We start from the raw sequence: 18,066 nt of genomic DNA, 5'->3' as shown, positions 1-18,066 counted from the left end.
TATATATGTATATATAAATATATATATAAATATATGTATTTACCTCATTGGGCAGTGATAAAACTAGTAATGTAAGAATTGTCTAATTTGAATTGGCTAACTGACTGAAAAACAAAGAAAGACTGCATTAAATGTGAAATATGCCTAGCTAGCCTTATAGTTACCCGGCATTAGTCTTAAAGACTAGAACTTGCATGTTATTTGGATGAATATTCTTGTCTTGGGAAAGGGGGGGATGTTATATTTAAATTATCCTTTTCTATGGGAGCTCTGGTAGCATAGTGCCTAAGGCACTTGACTACTAACCAGAAGGCTGGAGGTTCAAACCCACCAACCACTCCTCGAAAGGAATGTTGGGCAATTGGGCAATCTACTTCCGTAGAGATACTGCCTCAGAAACCCAAGGAGGGGTCACTATGAGTCAGAGACGACTCGAGGGCACATAACAACAATGGTGATTGAGATTGTTTTTTCAAGATCTTGTTTAAATTAGTCTTCCCATTTATACAACAACAAATATAATCTTAAAGGTTTGTTGAAATGTAACTCTTTGATTGCTTTCATTGTTAGTTATTCTATACTAACTCAAAGTTTTTGCAACCAAAACTAAAGGTTGGTAAATGTTAGTAACAGTCAAAGAATCACATTTAATTAAAGGAATGCTTTCTCGTTGATATATTAATAATCCCATCGATTTGCTGTCATTGCTATTACAGAGATTTATCTTAGCTAAAAATAAACTTTTCTTCTTATACCATATGAGTAACCTTTAACAAGTATATGAATATAGGTTCTAACTAACATAGTTCACATACAAGTGCTTTAATATATTCTTTCTCCAGCTGTTGTGCTCAGTAGTTTGTAATAATTAATCTTTTTGACAGAGTCATTGTTGGAGGTCCTGAGAAGTGAAGACCTGCAAATGAACACCGAAGCCTTTTTGTACTGTGTGGGGGCTATAAAGTTCATTTCTGGAAACCCAGGATTTCTTACTGAAATGATCAGCAAAGGTGCTGTGGAAATACTGATGAATTTGATAAAGCAAGTAAATGAGAATACCAAGAAATCTGGTGCATGTTTGCCTAATTCAGGCCACTTGTTAGTCCAGGTATGTGTTTTCCTTGAAATGGTTAAATATGTTAAGTTAGATTTCATGATGTCTAATACCAATTATATGGAACCCTGGCAGGGCAGTGGTTAAGTACTTGGCTGCTAACCAAAAGGTTGGCAGTGTGAACCCACCAGTCACTCTGGTACGTAGAGAGACGTAGCACTCTGCTTCCGTAAAGATTACAGCCTAGAAAACCCTGTGGGGCATGTCGACTTTGCTACATGGCGTTACTATGAGTCTGAATCTACTCATGGCACCTAACAACAACAAAAACAGTACCAACTGCCACTTAACAGAATGGTGTATGGGAGGTCCCTATACCAGGTGATGGCCTTGGGGATCAAGAGTGATGGCCGCACCCCTTCTTGGTGGATGCCTCATGCCCATTTCCAGTGGAAGGGTGTTGCATGGCATTTTTTGGACCTCCTCTCCCCACAGGAGCTCTGGTGGTGTAGTGCCTAAGGCATCTGACTGCTAACTAGAAGGCTGGTGCTTCAAACCCACCAGCCAGTCCTTAGAAGGAAGATTGTGCAATTTACTTCCATAGAGATACCACCTTGGAAACCCAAGGAGGGGTCACTATGAGTTGGATATGACTTGATGGCAGTGAGTTTTGCAAACTATCCATTTCTAGTGCCATGCAGGGAGAACAGGCCTGCAAGAATGAAGTAGCAGCTCTCTGAAAAAGGATTCCACATTACAGTCAGACTTTAATAAGGCAGTTCAGAGTTGTAAAGATGGGCTTTGGCTGGAGATGGTTCATATGACTGATAGCTAATGTTGTGAATCTTGTATCCACAATACAAAATAGGAGTTCATGACTTTGAGTGGACAGATGTTGAGTGGGTATGTGAATAACATGTAGTCCTGGGACTATCAGGAACAAAGGTAATGCGACCAGGTACGTTGACTCTGACCAGAGTGAGAAGAACAGCTTTGTTGTGTTAGAGTTCTATTACTTCTTTTGTGGTAGATTGAATTTCATAGTTAAATTATTTTCATTGGAGCTACTTCCACTTCCACTCTCATGTTCTTTTTTAGATGAGGTTTTACTCTTTAATAGCATTTGTATATCAGATAATAACATCTTGGATGTAATAATTCATGAGGTTTGAAATGTGCTTGTCAATTACTGAGGATTGATTGAACACTCAGAGTGCTCTTAGCCTTTGGGAAAGTGTGTTAAAAATTAGATTTAGTCCCTGCCTTCAAGATGTTTAAGATGTTTATGATTATTATTAATTCCGTACTTTGTGGTCTATCTCCATTTTGAAAAAGATCATGCAAACCTCTTTTAGTTATGAAGGATGAACAATTCTCCTGAATGTGCTGTCTTTGGGTTAGGAGAATTTAAGAAACACTATTTTCACACTGCCAGTATTCTTGAGTTATTCAGAGTTTTCTCTTAAGGAAAATAGTTATTTTTGATAACATAGTTATTACATTTTCTTACTAAAGTAGAGAAAAAATATATATGTAGGGAAGAATGTAGAAATCACCTGAAATTTTTCAACACTGAGATAACACACCATCAACATCTTGGTAACTATTCTTCCATCCATCTTTTTATACATACATGTACTTGCTGTTATTGTTGTTGTTAGGTGCCGTCGAGTTGTCTCTGACTCATAGCACCCTATGCACAGCAGAACAAAACTCTGCCCGGTCTTGTGCCAGCCTCACGATCCTTGCTATACCCAAGCCCATTGTTGCAGCCACTTTGTCAATCCATCTCATTGAGGGCCTTCCCCTCTTTTGTCGACTCTCCACTTTACCAAGCATGATATCCTTCTCCAGGGAGTGGTCCTTTCTTGACAACATGGCCAAAGTAGGTGAGGCGAAGTCTGGCCATTCTCACTTCCGAGGAGCATTCCAGCTGCACTTCTTCCAGGACAGATTTGTTAGTGCTTTTAGCAGACCATGGTACTCTTAGCATTCTTCTCCAATACCACAACTCAAAAGCATCAACTCTTCTTCGGACTTCCTTATTCATAGTCCAGCTCTCACATTCATAAGCAGTGATTGAAAATACCATGGCTTGTGTTAGGTGCACCTTAGTCTTCAAGGAGACATCTTAGCTCTTCATCACTTGACAGAGGTCTTTTGCAGCAGATTTGCCCAATGCAATACATCATCTGATGTCTTGACTGCTGCGTCCATTGGTGTTGATTGTAGAACCAAGTAATATGAAGTCATTGGCAACTTTAATCTTTTCTCTATCCATCATGAAGCTGTTTATTGGACCATTTGTGATGACTTTTGTTTTCTTTATATTGAGGTGTAATCCATACTGCAGACTGTAGTCTTTAATCTTTGTCAGTAAGTGCTTCAAGTCATCCTCACTTTCAGCAAGAAACCTGCTGAAACCTGTGTCTCACAGGTTGTTAATGAGCTTCCTTCAATCCTGATGCCAGTTCTTCTTCATATAGTCCAGCATCTCGGATTATTTGCTCAGCATACAAATTGAATAAGTATGGTGAAAGGGTACAACTCTGACACACTCCCTTCTGGATTTTAAACCATGCAGTATCCCTTTCTTCTGTTCAAACGACAGCCTCCTGATCTATGTACAGGTTCCTCATGAGTACAATCAAGTGTTCTGGAATTCCCATTCTTCTCAATGTTATCCATAATTTGTTATGATCCACACAATCGAATGTTTTTGCATAGTCAATAAAACACAAGTAAACATCTTTCTGGTGTTCCTTGCTTTCAGCTAAGATCCATCTGACATCAGCAGTGATATCTATCATTCCACATCCTCTTCTGAATCCAGCTTGCGTTTCTGGAAGCCCTCTGTCAATATACTGCTACAAGTGTTTTTGAATGATCTTCAATAAGATTTTACTTACATGCGATATTAATGATATTGTTCAATAATTTCCACATTCTGTGGGATCACCTTTCTTTGGAATGGGTACAAATATGGATCTCTTCCGATCAGTTGGCAAGACAGCCGTCTTCCAGATCTCTGGGCATAACCAGGTGAATGCCTCCAACGTGGCATCCGTTTGTTGAAACATCTCAGTGGGTATTCCATCAATTCCTGGAGCCTTGTTCTTCACCAATTCTCCAGTGCAGCCTCGACTTCTTCCTTCCATGCCATTGCTTCTTGAACATATGCCACCTCCTGAAATGGATGAACATCAACCAATTCTTTTTGGTACAGTGACTCTGTATTCTTTCCATCTTCTTTTGATGTTTCCTGCATTGTTCAATATTTTGCCCATAAAATTTTTCAGTATTGCAACCTGAGGCTTAAATTTTTTCTTCAGTTCTTTCAGCTTGAGAAATGCCAAGCATGTTCTTCCCTTTTGGTTTTCTAACTCCAGGTCTTTGCACATTTCATTATAGTAATCGGCTTTGTCTGCTCGAGCTGCTCTTTGAAATCTTCTGTTCATCCCTTTTATCGTGTCATTTCTTCCATTTGCTTTAGGTACTCTCCACTGAAGGGCAAGTTTCAGAGTCTCTTCTGACATCCATTTTGGTCTTTTCTTCCTTTCTTGTCTTTTTAATGACCTCTTGCTTTCTTCATGGATGATTTTCTTGATGTCATCCCACAATTCTGGTTTTTGGTCTTTGGTGTTCAATGCATCAAATCTGTTCTTTAGATGGTCTCTAAATTCAGGAGGGATATTATCAAGATCATATTTTGGCTCTTGTGGACTTGTTTTGATTGTCTTCAACTTGAACTTGAACTTGCATATGAGAAGTTGATGGTCTGTTCCACAATCAGCTCCTGGCCTTGTTTTGGCTGAAGATACTGAACTTCTCCATCGCCTCTTGCCACAGATGTAGTCAATCTGATTCCTGTGTACAGCATCTGGTGAAGTTCACATGTATAGCCACCGTTTACATTGTTGAAAAAAGGTATTTGCAATGAATGAGTCATTGGTCTTGCAAAATTCTATCATGTGATAGATGTACTTACATATGTATAATTATCATAATCCTTGCTTTTTATTGTGAAATGTCTTATTTTTAATAATCATTTTTATATATTTTCCATTCCCCTCCTTCACGTCCCTGTGGCTCCTTCCAGTCAACCCAGTTAGCCAACATGTTCACAGTAATGTGCTCAGCACCTTTTACTAAGCTGATGTCATCATACACACAAAAATGTTTATACACACAGACACACACACATATATATATTATTGTTATTACTTGTTTTCAAGTTGATTCTGACTCATGGCAACCTCATGTGTGCAGAGTAGACCTGCTCCATGGGGTTCTCACAGCTGTGACCTTTCAGAAGCAGATCACCCAGCCTGTCTTCCAAGGCACCTCTAGGTGGATTTGAATCGTCAACCTTTTGGCTCGTAGTTGAGTACTTAACCATTTGTTGCCACCCAGGGGATCCTGTATGTGTATGTATACACATACACACATACACATACATATGTATTTTAATACATTAATTTATATTTAAATATTATATTTATAAATAAAAAATCAGTTGGAAAAAAAGGAGTGTTGGATATTATTGTGACTAAATGTGTATCCAATCAATAAATGGGACCTCTGGTGTACCAGTGGGTACAGCACATTAGTCTTTCATTTTTCACAAGACTCAGATCCTTAGGTGCCAACTGATTCACCAGGTCAGACCCTCCTGTCCTTTCCCGGCATCCATGCACCCTTCTCTTGTAGCGTGGGACACTGTAAAAGTGCCTTCTCACTGCTCACTGCCACTTAGCACCTTCTGATGACAGTCATCTCTGCCATTGTGTCCAAAGTCTTCCTTTTGACCTACTTAGAGTCTGGCATGGACGGGCATTGCATGGGCTCAGGTGTCTCCCTGGACCTCAGTCAGTAGCACTCCATGCCCCTGTCCAACAGGAGAAAGTGGAGTTCATTATTGCTGCCACCTGAGAATGTGTTCCTGCTGTGGTCATCAGGTGCCCTTGCATCAACAGTACCTTATCAATGTGTGTGTTTGTACAGATGTGGGGTGGGGGGAGGAAGCAGTGTGTTTTAGGCTATTTCACTTGCAGACTCTTCTGACTTGGGCATTTTCTCAGATTTAACTAAAACGAAGAAAAGCTGTATTATATAAATGGTAAAATGTAAGCAACACAACTTCACTACAGAGCAAATGAAAATCTCGTGCCCTTGTTAATGTGTAACAATGACTGGCTTTTCATGAGTCCATCCATGTACAAATTCATCAAACAAGTCTGGCCACATAGAAATGTTTGCAGTCACCCATTTTCAGAACCTGGTAACTCTAGCTAATGAGGCTTGTTTTTTCAAAGCAATGTTGTTCAATTAGGGGAAAAATATCTTTTGGCTGTGATAATAATAAAATAATGTTTATTCAACCAGAAAACATGACAAGGGCAAAAAAAAATATATAAAACTGGGCAACATTGGGTGGTTGTGACTTCTTCTCTTCTATTACTTTCAACCCAGAGAACCTCAGTAGCTTTAGCACAATTTCTGAGGGCCTCATATCATACAAGTGTGTGCATCTAGCATCTGGCACAACAATGAAGACACCCAGTGGAAGGCCATTGAGTGAATGGAAGTTAGACCCTCAAGGTTGTATAAGATTTGAGAAACTTGAAGGAAGAGGAAAAAAATGGGATGTTCCAGTTAGGAATAAATAAGGTGTGTTTTGGGGATGCTGATGACGTTGTTCTGTGCAGAGCAGAGAAATGCTCCTGGAAAATCACGGGAGGTGAGATTTGGAAGCTACAGTGGCACCAGAGGCATTGCTGCAGTTAGATTTTGGACTGATTGTTAATGGAGATAAAGAAATGAATATGAAAGAAAAGCTTCATAGCAGATGGACTAAGGTTGCTTAGAGGGAAATATGATGAAGTGCCGAGATTGTGCTGGTCCTCTCTGTGTTGTTTCGTATGTATATTTGAACATGTACTGGTGTATCTCTGTCATGGCTGAAATGAAGAGACATGGATTGAACAAATGTCTATAGGGGGCTACCCTGTGCCAGACACTGCTCTGAGTGGTGAGTAAGACGGTGGTGAGCAAGATAGCTGCCAGCAGGGCCTACTTTTTGGTGATCCTCATATCCAAATACAGGCATTCCCTGGGTTATGAATGGGATCCGTTCCTAGCTGTGTCTTTAAGAATTTGTAGGTAAGTTGGAACAGGTGCATACAATTCTTATTTAGCCTAGTATTAGTGCAAGAAAAGGTTTGAAGCCTTTTCAGTGATTTAAAAGCTGCACTTCCAGGAAGTGAAGATGGTTTTAATGAGGAATTTGTTGCCAGTAGGGGTTGGTTCAAGGAGCTCTGGTAGCACAATGCCTAAGGCATCTGATTGCTAACCAGAAGGTTGGTAGTTTAAGCCCATCAGCCACTCTGTGGAAGCAAGACTGGGCAATCTCCTTCCGTAAAGATTTACCATCTTGGAAACCGTATGGGGGTTACTATGAGCTGGAATCGACCTGATGGCAGTGGGTTTGGTTTTTTTTTTGTTTGTTTGTTTTTTTGGTAGGGGTTGGTTCAATTAGTGGAATGTGACTGCAAATTTATATAACATTAAAGGGCAAGTAGGAGTTGCCCTTTTGTCAGACCTTGGTCACTCCAGGACTGCCTGTATACTATTCTGATAAGGCACTTGACTGCTAACCAGAAGGCTGGCAGCTCAAACACACCAGCCACTCCTTGGAAGCAAGGTTGGGCAATCTACTTCCGTAGGGAAACCGCCTCTGAAACCCAAGGAGGGGTCTCTATAAGTCATGACTCGATGGCAGTGAGTTTGGTTTTTTTTGGTATTCTACAAAACCATGGTCCTTCCACATGTCCAATGTTGTGCTCAGTTCTGCATGTCAGGCACATAATGACATTTGGAGAAGGTGGGGAGGATGATTGTTGATTCTTAGAGGAACTCAGGGCCACCACCATGCACTAAGTGAAAGTATTAATGCTTCAGTCTGATGAAACGAGACATGATTTTTCCTGTAAAATCATGAGCGTAAAGCAGGTTAAACTACGCATCTTCACTGAATTCCAGAATACTAGAATTTAAAGTTCCATGAAACTTGGAAAATGGGAAATATTGGCCAGCCAAAAGGCAAGACACCTGAATGTCAGTAGTAAATTGTATTACCAATGAGATGACACAGATGGCAGTATGGATTTATCAATGTTGATCTAGAATGGATTATCAGGAGGTGTTAGGGTTCATCTCTGACCTGTAAAGGCCAGTGATTGGGAAGGTATGATTCAAGAACTGAGGAAAATTCCTGGTGTCACCTCCTTCAGAAACTGTTTGGTCTCCATTGTGCTCCCTTCCTGAGCCTTCCTAATCACAACCAAGCCCAGATCCCCTGTTGTTGTTAGTTGCTGTTGAATCCTTGACTCTTGTCAAACCCCATGTACAACAGAACGAAACATTGCCAAGTTCTAGTGGCGTAGTGCCTAAGGCATTTGATTGCTAACCAGAAGGCTGGCAGTTCAAACCCAACAGCTGCTTCTCAGAAGGAAGATTGGGCAATCTACTTCCATAGTGAGACCACCTCAGAAACCCAAGGAGGGGTCACTATGTGTCAGATCCGACTTCATGGCAGTGAGTTTAGTTTTGTGTGTGTGTGCCATCATCACGATAGTTAGTATGTGGCAGCCACTGTGTACTTTGAGTGTCTTCCAACCTAGGAGGCTTGTCTTTCTATCTGACAATATTCTGTTGTGATTCGTAGGGTTTTCACTGGCTAAATTTTGGAAGTAGATGGTAGCCTTTTTTTCCTAGTCTGTCTTATTCTGAAAAATCCACTGAAACCTGTCCACCATGGGTGACCCTATTTGTATTTGAAATATCAGTGGCATAACTCCCAGCATTGTAGCAACATGCAAGTCACTACAGTGTGACAAACTGACAGACGGGTGGTGGAAAATTCCCATAGTGTCTTGTTATTCTCTTGTGTCTTCAGAACATCATGTACAAAATTGCTTTACTGCAATTGAAGAAAATCTCAAGGTGTTCACATGTAGAGTAAGAAATTCATAGGTATAGTGTTACTAAAACCCAGGTTGAATAAATTAACATTCCTATATTTTCAATTCATTTGTATTTCCAACCTTTTTTCATAGTGAGTTCAATCCTTAGAGACATGTATTCTTTCCCTTTTAGGTTTTACATATAAAATCTCTGAGTTAAAAGTGTTCGATAGCACCCCAATCTCTTTCTACCCTCCTCTTGCACCTGTTTTGTTTCTCTGGCCTGTGAGGGGCTCCTTCAAATTCTAGTTGCTTCCTCCTCATTGCTCAGTACATCACCTATGTCATAATCTTCCCTTTTCTAAATTGAATTCAGTTCTCTTACCTCTCCTCAGCCCCTGCTCCATTCCTTCACTTTGGGTTTGGAAGTTGGGGCAAAAGAGACTAAATTAAACAGAGAGATGAGTCAGACATTTTGACCTTGAATTATTTAGAAAATGATAGTATCATTAATAGAAATTAGAGAGTTATACAAGGAAACTGGATTTGGTAAGAGGAAGGAAGAGAAATTAGGTAATTAACCTCAACATAAAACTTCAAGATGACTGCAGAATAGCCAAGTGGATCCATTTAGTAGGCAATTGGAAGTATGAACCAAGGCATAACAGGGAAAATAAAGCTGAAGAAACAGATTTAGGCTTTACTTTCACCTAGGTAGGAGCTCTGGTGGCATAGTGCCTAAGGCATTTGACTGCTAACAAAAAGGCTGGCAGTTCAAACCCACCAGCTACTCTTCAGAAGGAAGGTTGGGCAATCTACTTCCATAGTGATACCACCTTGGAAATCCAAGGAGGGGTCTCTATGAGTTGTATCTGACTCGATGGCAGTGAGTTTTTTTTTTTTCCCCCACCTACATATTGGATGGAGCTCTTGTGGCACAGTGCCTACAGTATTTAACTGCTAACCAGAAGGTCAGCAGTTCAAACCCACCAGCCGCTCCATGGGTAAAGATTTACTGTGTCGGAAACCCAAAGGGAGTCACTGAGTCAGAATCAACTTGATGGCAGTGGGTTTGTTTTGTTTTGTTTTGTTTTTTGTTTCACCTACATGGGCTTGATAGTTGAAGTTATGAAAGAACGAAATTACCCAAGGAGTGAGTATAGAATAAGAATAGAGGAAGGCTGAGAACAGAGCCTCATTTGTGGGATAAAAACCCTAAAACCTGTTTCCACTGAGTTGATTGTGACTCATCGAGACCCTGTAGGATGGAGTAGAACTGCCTCCGTATGGTTTCTAAGGCTGTAATCTTTACAGAAGCAGACTGCCACATCTTTCTCCTACAGAGTGGCTGGTGGGTTCAAACTGCCGGCCTTTCAATTAGCAGCCAAATGCTTAACCATTGTATCACCTGGGCTCCTTATTTGTAAGGTAAGTGAGGAATGAATAAAAGAGGTGGCTAGAAAATTAAGAAAGGACAATGGCCTAGGAAGTAGATATTTTAAAAAGCAAGGATTGGTCAGCAGTGGCAAATGTGCAGACATCAGGGGAAGAGTTAATTAGTGACTTTGCATGGAGCAATTTGAGTAGCCAGGTCGGTGGGGGTTATTTTGCAAGAGGGCCATCCCTTAACATGCTTTCTTTAAATCCTATATGATTTCTTTATCTCTCTATTTTCAAGTTAAAAGATATTTGGATATAGCTGATTTTTTGTAATTCTGAGCACCTGCCTTGATTGATTTGGGTCCATGCCTCTGTATTCCATTCTTCCCCTACAACATAAAACCCATAACCTAAGCATCTTTAGGGAACTTGATGGTCCACCATGATGAGACCAGAACTAGATGGTGCTCAGCTACCACTGTTAACCACTCAGAAAGGGATTGGTGCAGGAGATCCTGGATAGAGTGGGAGAACAATGTGGAACAAAACTCAAAATCATTAAAAAAAAAAAAAAGACCAGGTTTACTGGTCTAACAGAGCCTGATGAGACACCTGAGACTATGGCCCCTAGTCACCCTTCAGGTCTGTAGTTGAACTCACTCCTGTGGCATCCAGCCAAACAACAAATAGGCATATAGGCTCAACATTTACATCAGGTAGATACTGATTTGGGTCAGTATTTGCACAGGGAGCTAGCTCAGGAGGCAGGAATGCATAGGAAAGAAGGACACAGGGAAGAGCTAACTACAGTGAGGAAGTTGGAAGAGAGCTGTTACATTGTGGGGACTTGCAGTCAATGTCATGAAAAGAAATGTATATGAACTGTATGGAAAATGAATTTGTAAAAGTAAATTTTTAAATTTGGAAAATGAATTTTGGTGTAAACTTTCACCTAAATCACAAGAAAAATTTAAAATAAAGGGGGGCGGGGGAGAGAATCTTGATGGTCCATCTGGCACTGTTACCCAGTGTTGGGACAGGGCTCAGCGCCACCATGTGGATTAGTGAAAAGAACACAGGCTTGGGAACCCACCTGCCTGAGCTGCCATCTCAATACCTACATTGGTAGCTTATTTCATTCTCTAAGGCTCAAAATAGGAACAATTGTGAGGATGGTGCAGGACTGGGCAGTGTTTCAGACTGTTGTACACAGACAGGGTCACTATTAGAACCAACTCGACAGTGCATCACAACAAGAAGAAAGCTCACTTACTTCATCTGTAAAGGGCTGACTACACCTAGCAACCTTTTTGATCTGGAGTTGTAACCTGTAACTTCCCTAATAATCACTGTAATCATGAGTATTGCCTGTGAGTTTGTCGTGGCCATTGCAATGAATTCTCATACCCAGCAGAGGAGTAGAGAATACCTTGGGAGGGCTGGTAGGTGTCAGAACTGGCAAAAAGGATGGAGTAAGGAGGTATGCTTGACCTCTTCCTCACAGGAATCAGTCTTGGGCTATTGCTCTTGATCCTTATGGGAAGTTAGAGGAGGTCAGATACCCCTGCCACACCGTTTTCATAATTAACATCAGAAGCAGGATTCACTGCAATGGCTCCAGATGCATGGAAGCATTAGACTTTGTAAAAGAAAGAATGAAGGGGCATGGGAGTGAAACTTGATTCTTAGATGGTTACTTTGGTTGTTGTTATCTGTAATGACTAAAAGGAAAGTAAAAGATGTTATGCTGCAGCTGAGGGGAGAAAAGCCACTGTATCTGAAGTGACTTGGGCTAAAAGGCAGACCAGATAAGGAAGATGATTGATAGGGGGTCAGGGTCATCTGGTTACACCCAGCCAGAGATCAAGGTCATGTGCATATGAGTGAGAAGACAGTCAAAACGTGGAGATTGAATGTTTCTCCTACTTTTTTAAAAAAAAAAAACCTCACTGCTGTTGAGTCGGATCTGACTCATGGCAACCCCTCCTTAGGTTTCCAAGAAGTGTGTGGTGTGCACGTCACCCTGTAATGCTGTGATGGATTGCGTAACTAGGCAGCTTGTATTACTTTGTTGTCCCAATGTATTTCAGCCAGTCAGCTATTTATTGAGCCCCTACTAAGTAGCGTAGTGCCTAAGGCACTTGACTGCTAACCAGAAGGCTGGTGGTTCAAACCCACCAGCCACTCCTCAGAAGGAAGGTTGGGCAATCTACTTCCGTAGTGATACCGCCTTGGAAACCCAAGGAGGGGTCGCTATGAGTCCTGTCAACTCGGCAGCACATAACAAGAAATACAACATAGAAAACCTGAGTCTCACCTAGAACCTTCAGAGTCAGTATGTTTGCATTTGAAAGAACATGTAGACCAACCTAGAACTGCTGAGAAAACAGGAGATTTGCATTTGGAGGAAGGACTTACAGAAAAATAAATGACTGTTATACTTTTCTGGATTTTGACCAAGTAGTTTGTCTTTGGGTTCATTGAAGCAGGAAAATTTAGTGCTCATCAGAAGCAACTCCCTTCTAGGACTGAAAGTTAAAGGGAGCTGGCAAATAGACAGCCTGGTATGCCAGCTTGATGTAGCCACTCAGGGCCGTATGAGGAGTGGAAATAAGGAAGGGGGTATACCGATGAAGAGATGGCTGAGTTTGGACATATTCCATTGGTACCCATTGACCTAGCCTACAAGGGCAAGGGGTGAGAGAGAGAGAGAGGCCTGGCTGGTCTGTAGTCAGCCTTTGAGTGGTGCCTTTTGACTTAGCCCATGGGGGATAGAGATGAGAGAAGAAAAAAAAAGAGAAAGAACTGGCTGGTCTGAAGTGCTCGGAGGGGAGTGGACTCCTGAGTCTCAGGCTGGTACCCACTGACCCAGCCCACAGGAGCTAGGGATGAGCTGACCAAAACCTGATCAAATGAAGAGAAGTTTGACACCTTGAGCCGATGTGTTGCTGTTGTTAAGTGCCGTCATGTCAGCTCTGACTCATAGTGACCTTATGTGCAACAGAATGAAACGCTACCTGTTTTTGCACCGTCCTTACAATCCTTGCTATACTTGAGCCCATCGTTGCAGCCACTGTGTCCATCCATCTTCTTGAGGGTCTTCCCCTTTTTTACTGACCCTGTACTTTACCAAGCCTGGTATCTTTCTCCAGGAAATGATCCCTCCTGACAACATGACTGCAAAAAGGGCAAGGAGGCCACATATTCTGACCTCCTAGAACCCCACAAGAGGAAAGCAGAATCACCATCAATAGCCCAAGGCCTATTACTGCAAGGCCAGACATGCTGCCTCCCTCCAGCCCTTTCACCAACTGTTCCTCCCAAAGCACCACCACCTCTCTCCTGGGTTTGATAATTCACTGCAGTGGCCACATAGAACTCACAGATTATGAGGTTTATTAGGGAAGCACCAGACTACAATTCAAGTTCAGGAAAAACACTCAGTCTCTCTCCCAGCCCACCGTCTCTCAGCCAAGTCTCTCACAGTCTCTCCCCCAGCAGTGCATGTCCTTCGGTGTCTCACTCAGCAATGCGTGTCTCTTGAGTCTCTTTCCCAGCAGCGTGTGTCTCTTCCAGCAGCACGTGTCTCTTTCAGCACCACATCTTCCTCAACCAGCAGTCAGAGAGAGTTCTGCCTCCAGGAGGTCTCCTTTTGAGCCCGGCGGGGTGGTCAAACTAGCCAACTATAGCATCAGAACTCTAAGCACCTGAGAGAGAGTGGGCACCTCGCAGAACATTGTTTTGTGCCACTCCCAACAGAAATACTCCAGGTGGACAACTTCAGCAATCAGGAGCTCTTCAGTTGCTCATAGAAAATCCCATCTTAGAGTTTACAAAGACTTAAGGGTAGAAAAGCCACACTAAGTAATTTACTACACTGCAATGACCAAAATAGGGGGGACAAAGTCTGGCCATTCTCACCTCCAAGGGGCATTCTGGCTGCACTTCTTCCAGGACAGATTTGTTTGTTCTTCTGACGGTCTCTGGTATTTTCAGTATTCTTTGCCAACACCATAACTCAAAGGCATGAATTCTTCTTCAGTCTTCCTTATTCATTGTCCAGCTTTCACATGCATATAAGGCAATTGAAAATACCATGGCTTGAGTTGTTGTTGTTGTTATGTGCCGTCGAGTTGGACCCAACTCATAGCGACCTCTCCTTGGGTTTCTGAGGCATTATCACTATGGAAGTAGATTGCCCAACCTTCCTTCCAAGGAGTGGCTGGTGGGTTTGAAACACCAGCCTTCTGGTTAGCAGTCAAGTGACTTAGGCACTATGCCACCAGAGCTTACAGTTAGGCTTGAGTTAGGCGCACCTTAGTCTTCAAAGTGACATCTTTGCTCTTCAACATTTTAAAGTCTTTGACAGCAGATATGCCCAGTATGATACAATGTCTGATTTCTTGACTGCTGCTTCCATGAGTATTGATTTTGGATCCAAGTAAAATGAAATCCCTGACAACTTCAATCTTTTTTCCATTTATCATGATGTTGTTTATTGGTCCAATTGTGAGGATTTTCGTTTTCTTTATGTTAAGGTGTAATCCACACTGAAAACTGTAGTCTTTGAGCCTCATCGGTAAGTGCTTCAAGTCATCTTCAATTTCAGCAAGCAAGGTTGTGTCATCTACATATCAGAGGTTGTTAATGAGTCTTCTTCCAGTCCTGATGCCATGTTCTTCTTCATATAGTCCATCTTCTAGGATTATTTGCTTAGGATACAGATTGAATAAGTATGGTGAAAGGATACAACCCTGATGCAATGCTTTCCTGGTTTTAAACCATGCAGTATCCCCTTGTTGTGTTCAAACCACAGCCTCTTGATCTATGTACAGGTTCCTCATGAACAAATTCAGTATTCAAGAATCCTCATTCTTTGCAACATTATCCATAATTTGTTATGATTCACACAATCAAATGCCTTTGCATAGTGAGCTAGTGTTGTTGTTGTTGTTGTTAGGTGCCATCAAGTCATCTCCAACTCATAGCAATTCGATGCACAGCAGAACGAAACACTGCCCAGTCTTGTGCCAGTCTCACGATCCCGGATCCCCACTATACCTGAGCCCATTGTTGCAGCCACTGTCTAGCTGTGTAGATTGTTGCAACTTGATAGATAGCTTGCTCTGGACTGGATTTTGCTTTTGGATACAAATGCTCAAAGTTCCAACCAGAACAGATTCTTCAGAGAGAGAAGATGGACAATATTAAAATTGGCTATCTAAAACAAGGGGAGATAAAGGCATGAAATGGGTGGCTTACATGCTTTTATGGGTGTGCTTACACTCAAGAGGAAGGGACAAGGGAGAATCCCCAGTGAATAAAGTCCTCTTTTCCTGATGAGTGTGGGGAAGAGAAAATAGGGGAAGAGGCTGATAGATTATATGATTCAGTTGTGAGTATTGATAACAGGGTTAACTGTGATTGTAAAAACTACAATTACAGAAGCAGTAACTATGAAAGAGTGGACTAAGGGAGAGGCACTGCTGGACTGGTGTACAGTACCTAAAGTCTCTTAATAGTTTTGCTATGCTGATCCCTCATGAGGCTCAGAGCAAGGGACCACTCTTCTCTCTGTTAAATTGTATTGAAAGCCAGAAATAGTGAAGATGAGACAAATTTTGAAGAACCTGAACAGATCAGGTGGCTACCTGCAGCAGACTTGAGTGGCTGAAACCTGAGTGACTTCACCCTGAAGACTCTTTTTCCTACTGAAAGACTAATTGTTATTGACTATTTTGGACTGGTAAAGTGATTTGGAGGGGAAGTTAATCCTTCACGTATGAAAGAACCATGTCTAGAAAGGCAATGGGGGCCTGCAGTGCAATGGGTTACTTATATATGGCCTTTCTCACCATGATCTTATAACTCCCACAGAATGACTGAGGTGTTGTTGTTATTGTTAGGTGCCCTCAAGCCAATTCTGACTCATAGAGACCCTGTGTACAGCAGAATGAAACACTGCCCGGTCCTGAGCCAGCCCCACAGTCTTTGCCATGCTTGAGTCCATCGTTGCAGCTACTGTGTCAACCCATCCCATGGAGGGTCTTTCCCTTTCTTGCTGACTCCACTTTACTAAGTGTATCTTGCTCCAGGAATTGGTCCCTTCTGACAACATGACCAAAGTACAAGAGACGAAGTCTAGCCATTCTCACTTCTAAGGAGCTTTCTGGCTGTACTTCCTCCAAGACAGATTTGTTCATTTCTAGCAGTCCATAGTACATTTAATATGCTTTGTTGGCAACACAGGTCAACTGCATGGATTCTTCTGTGGTCTTCCTCTTATTCATTATCCAGGTCTCACATGCATATAGGGCTATAGGAAATACCATTGGATCAGGGGCACCTTAGTCTTCAGATAATAAGGCATGTGAAACCCTAGTAAAGGAATTGGTCAGCTTTAGGATCCCTTTTAAAATGAGCCATCCCAGAGGCAGGGTGGGGAGCTCACTACAATCAAGAAAGAAGAACAAGGAGTGGAGTATATCCGTTAGACTGCAGTACCTGCACTAACAGTCTCCTAGACCCAGGAGACAGAGAAAGAGAGCTATAACAGCAGAGATGGCAAAAGACAGTAGGAAGCATCGGGAGAGAAACAGAAGCAGCAGAACCAGGAGATAGCACGATGGGCTTCCCGTGCTTGACAGAGCTAGGCTTGCCAACCCACAGAATGAGCGAGCTAAGCATCTTTAGGCAGTAGGCTTGCTGGTGGAGTGGAGTGCCTCTGGACACTTGCTGGTAGAGCTAGACTTGCTGACCCATGGAGCTAGAGAGCTGACAGTCTCTGGGCTGAGGCTTACTGGTAGAGTGGGGTGCCTCTGGCCACTTGTCGGTAGAGCTAAAGAGCTTTGTAACATTTGCCCAAGCAGGACAGAGGTTGAGCTGAGGGGCTGAGGACCAGAGAGAGGCCTGCCTGCAGGCACAGATAAGAAACTGTCCTGACCAAAGAACTGTATCCTGAGTCGTTTCCAATCCTGAATTAAAATTTGTCATTGCCCTAATAAACCCCATAATCATGAGTATTATCTGTAATTTCTGTGTGGCCATTGCAAAGAATTATTGAACCCAGCAGAGGAGTAGAGAATACCATGGGAGGGACAGATGGTATTAGAATTGGTAAAAAGCTTGGAGGGAGGAAGTATGTCTCTGCCTCATGGGAATTAGTGCTATGCTGTTGAACTTGATCCTTCTTCCCCCTTATGAAGTTAGAGGAGGTCAGACACCCCTGCCTCGCTCTTCTTACAGTAGCTAATTTTTTAGTGATGTATTTGTTAATGGAGAGGGACAGCTATTTTTGACTTATAAGATGTCCTTCCAAAAAGGAGCACCCAGTAATATAACTAATCACTCCCTCACTCACTTCCCCTCTGATACAGTTACCGTAAGGTAGTGGGCATTCACATCCTAGTTCCTTCCTCTTCCGTCTCTTGGCAAGGAGCTGCCTATGGGTACCTTATCCTCCTCTGATTCTTTAGGAGCAGCAGATCTGAAGACTGAGGGAGTAAATGGAATTCATAAACCCCAAATGTATAAAGTGTTGGGTCTTCAACTTAGAAATAGAGACTCAGGAGTTCCGGCAAGATGGCGGACTAGGCAGAAGGACTGCACAGACCCTCTTCAACAAAGAAAAGGGAAACCAATTAACACAGACACAGAAGATAATCTTGG

The 18,066-nt window shown here is 42.1% G+C and overlaps 1 protein-coding gene across 1 annotated transcript in view; it reads left to right on the top strand.

Moving 5' to 3' along the window:
- The window catches only part of ARMC2 (armadillo repeat containing 2), a 158,503-nt gene that overhangs the window by 54,387 nt on the left and 86,050 nt on the right, over window positions 1-18,066 (top strand). The window contains exon 9 of the mRNA XM_007940821.1: window positions 885-1,108. Within this exon, the coding sequence (XP_007939012.1) occupies window positions 885-1,108 (224 nt within the window). The remainder of the gene's footprint in view (window positions 1-884; window positions 1,109-18,066) is intronic.

Source organism: Orycteropus afer, unplaced genomic scaffold, assembly GCF_000298275.1.
Source record: "Orycteropus afer afer isolate SDZICR_OR568_19922 unplaced genomic scaffold, OryAfe1.0 scaffold00072, whole genome shotgun sequence".
In the NCBI taxonomy this organism is placed as follows: domain Eukaryota; kingdom Metazoa; phylum Chordata; class Mammalia; order Tubulidentata; family Orycteropodidae; genus Orycteropus; species Orycteropus afer.
The sequence above is the reverse complement of the archived record's forward strand: the minus strand, read 5'-3'. Positions and strand labels throughout refer to the sequence as shown.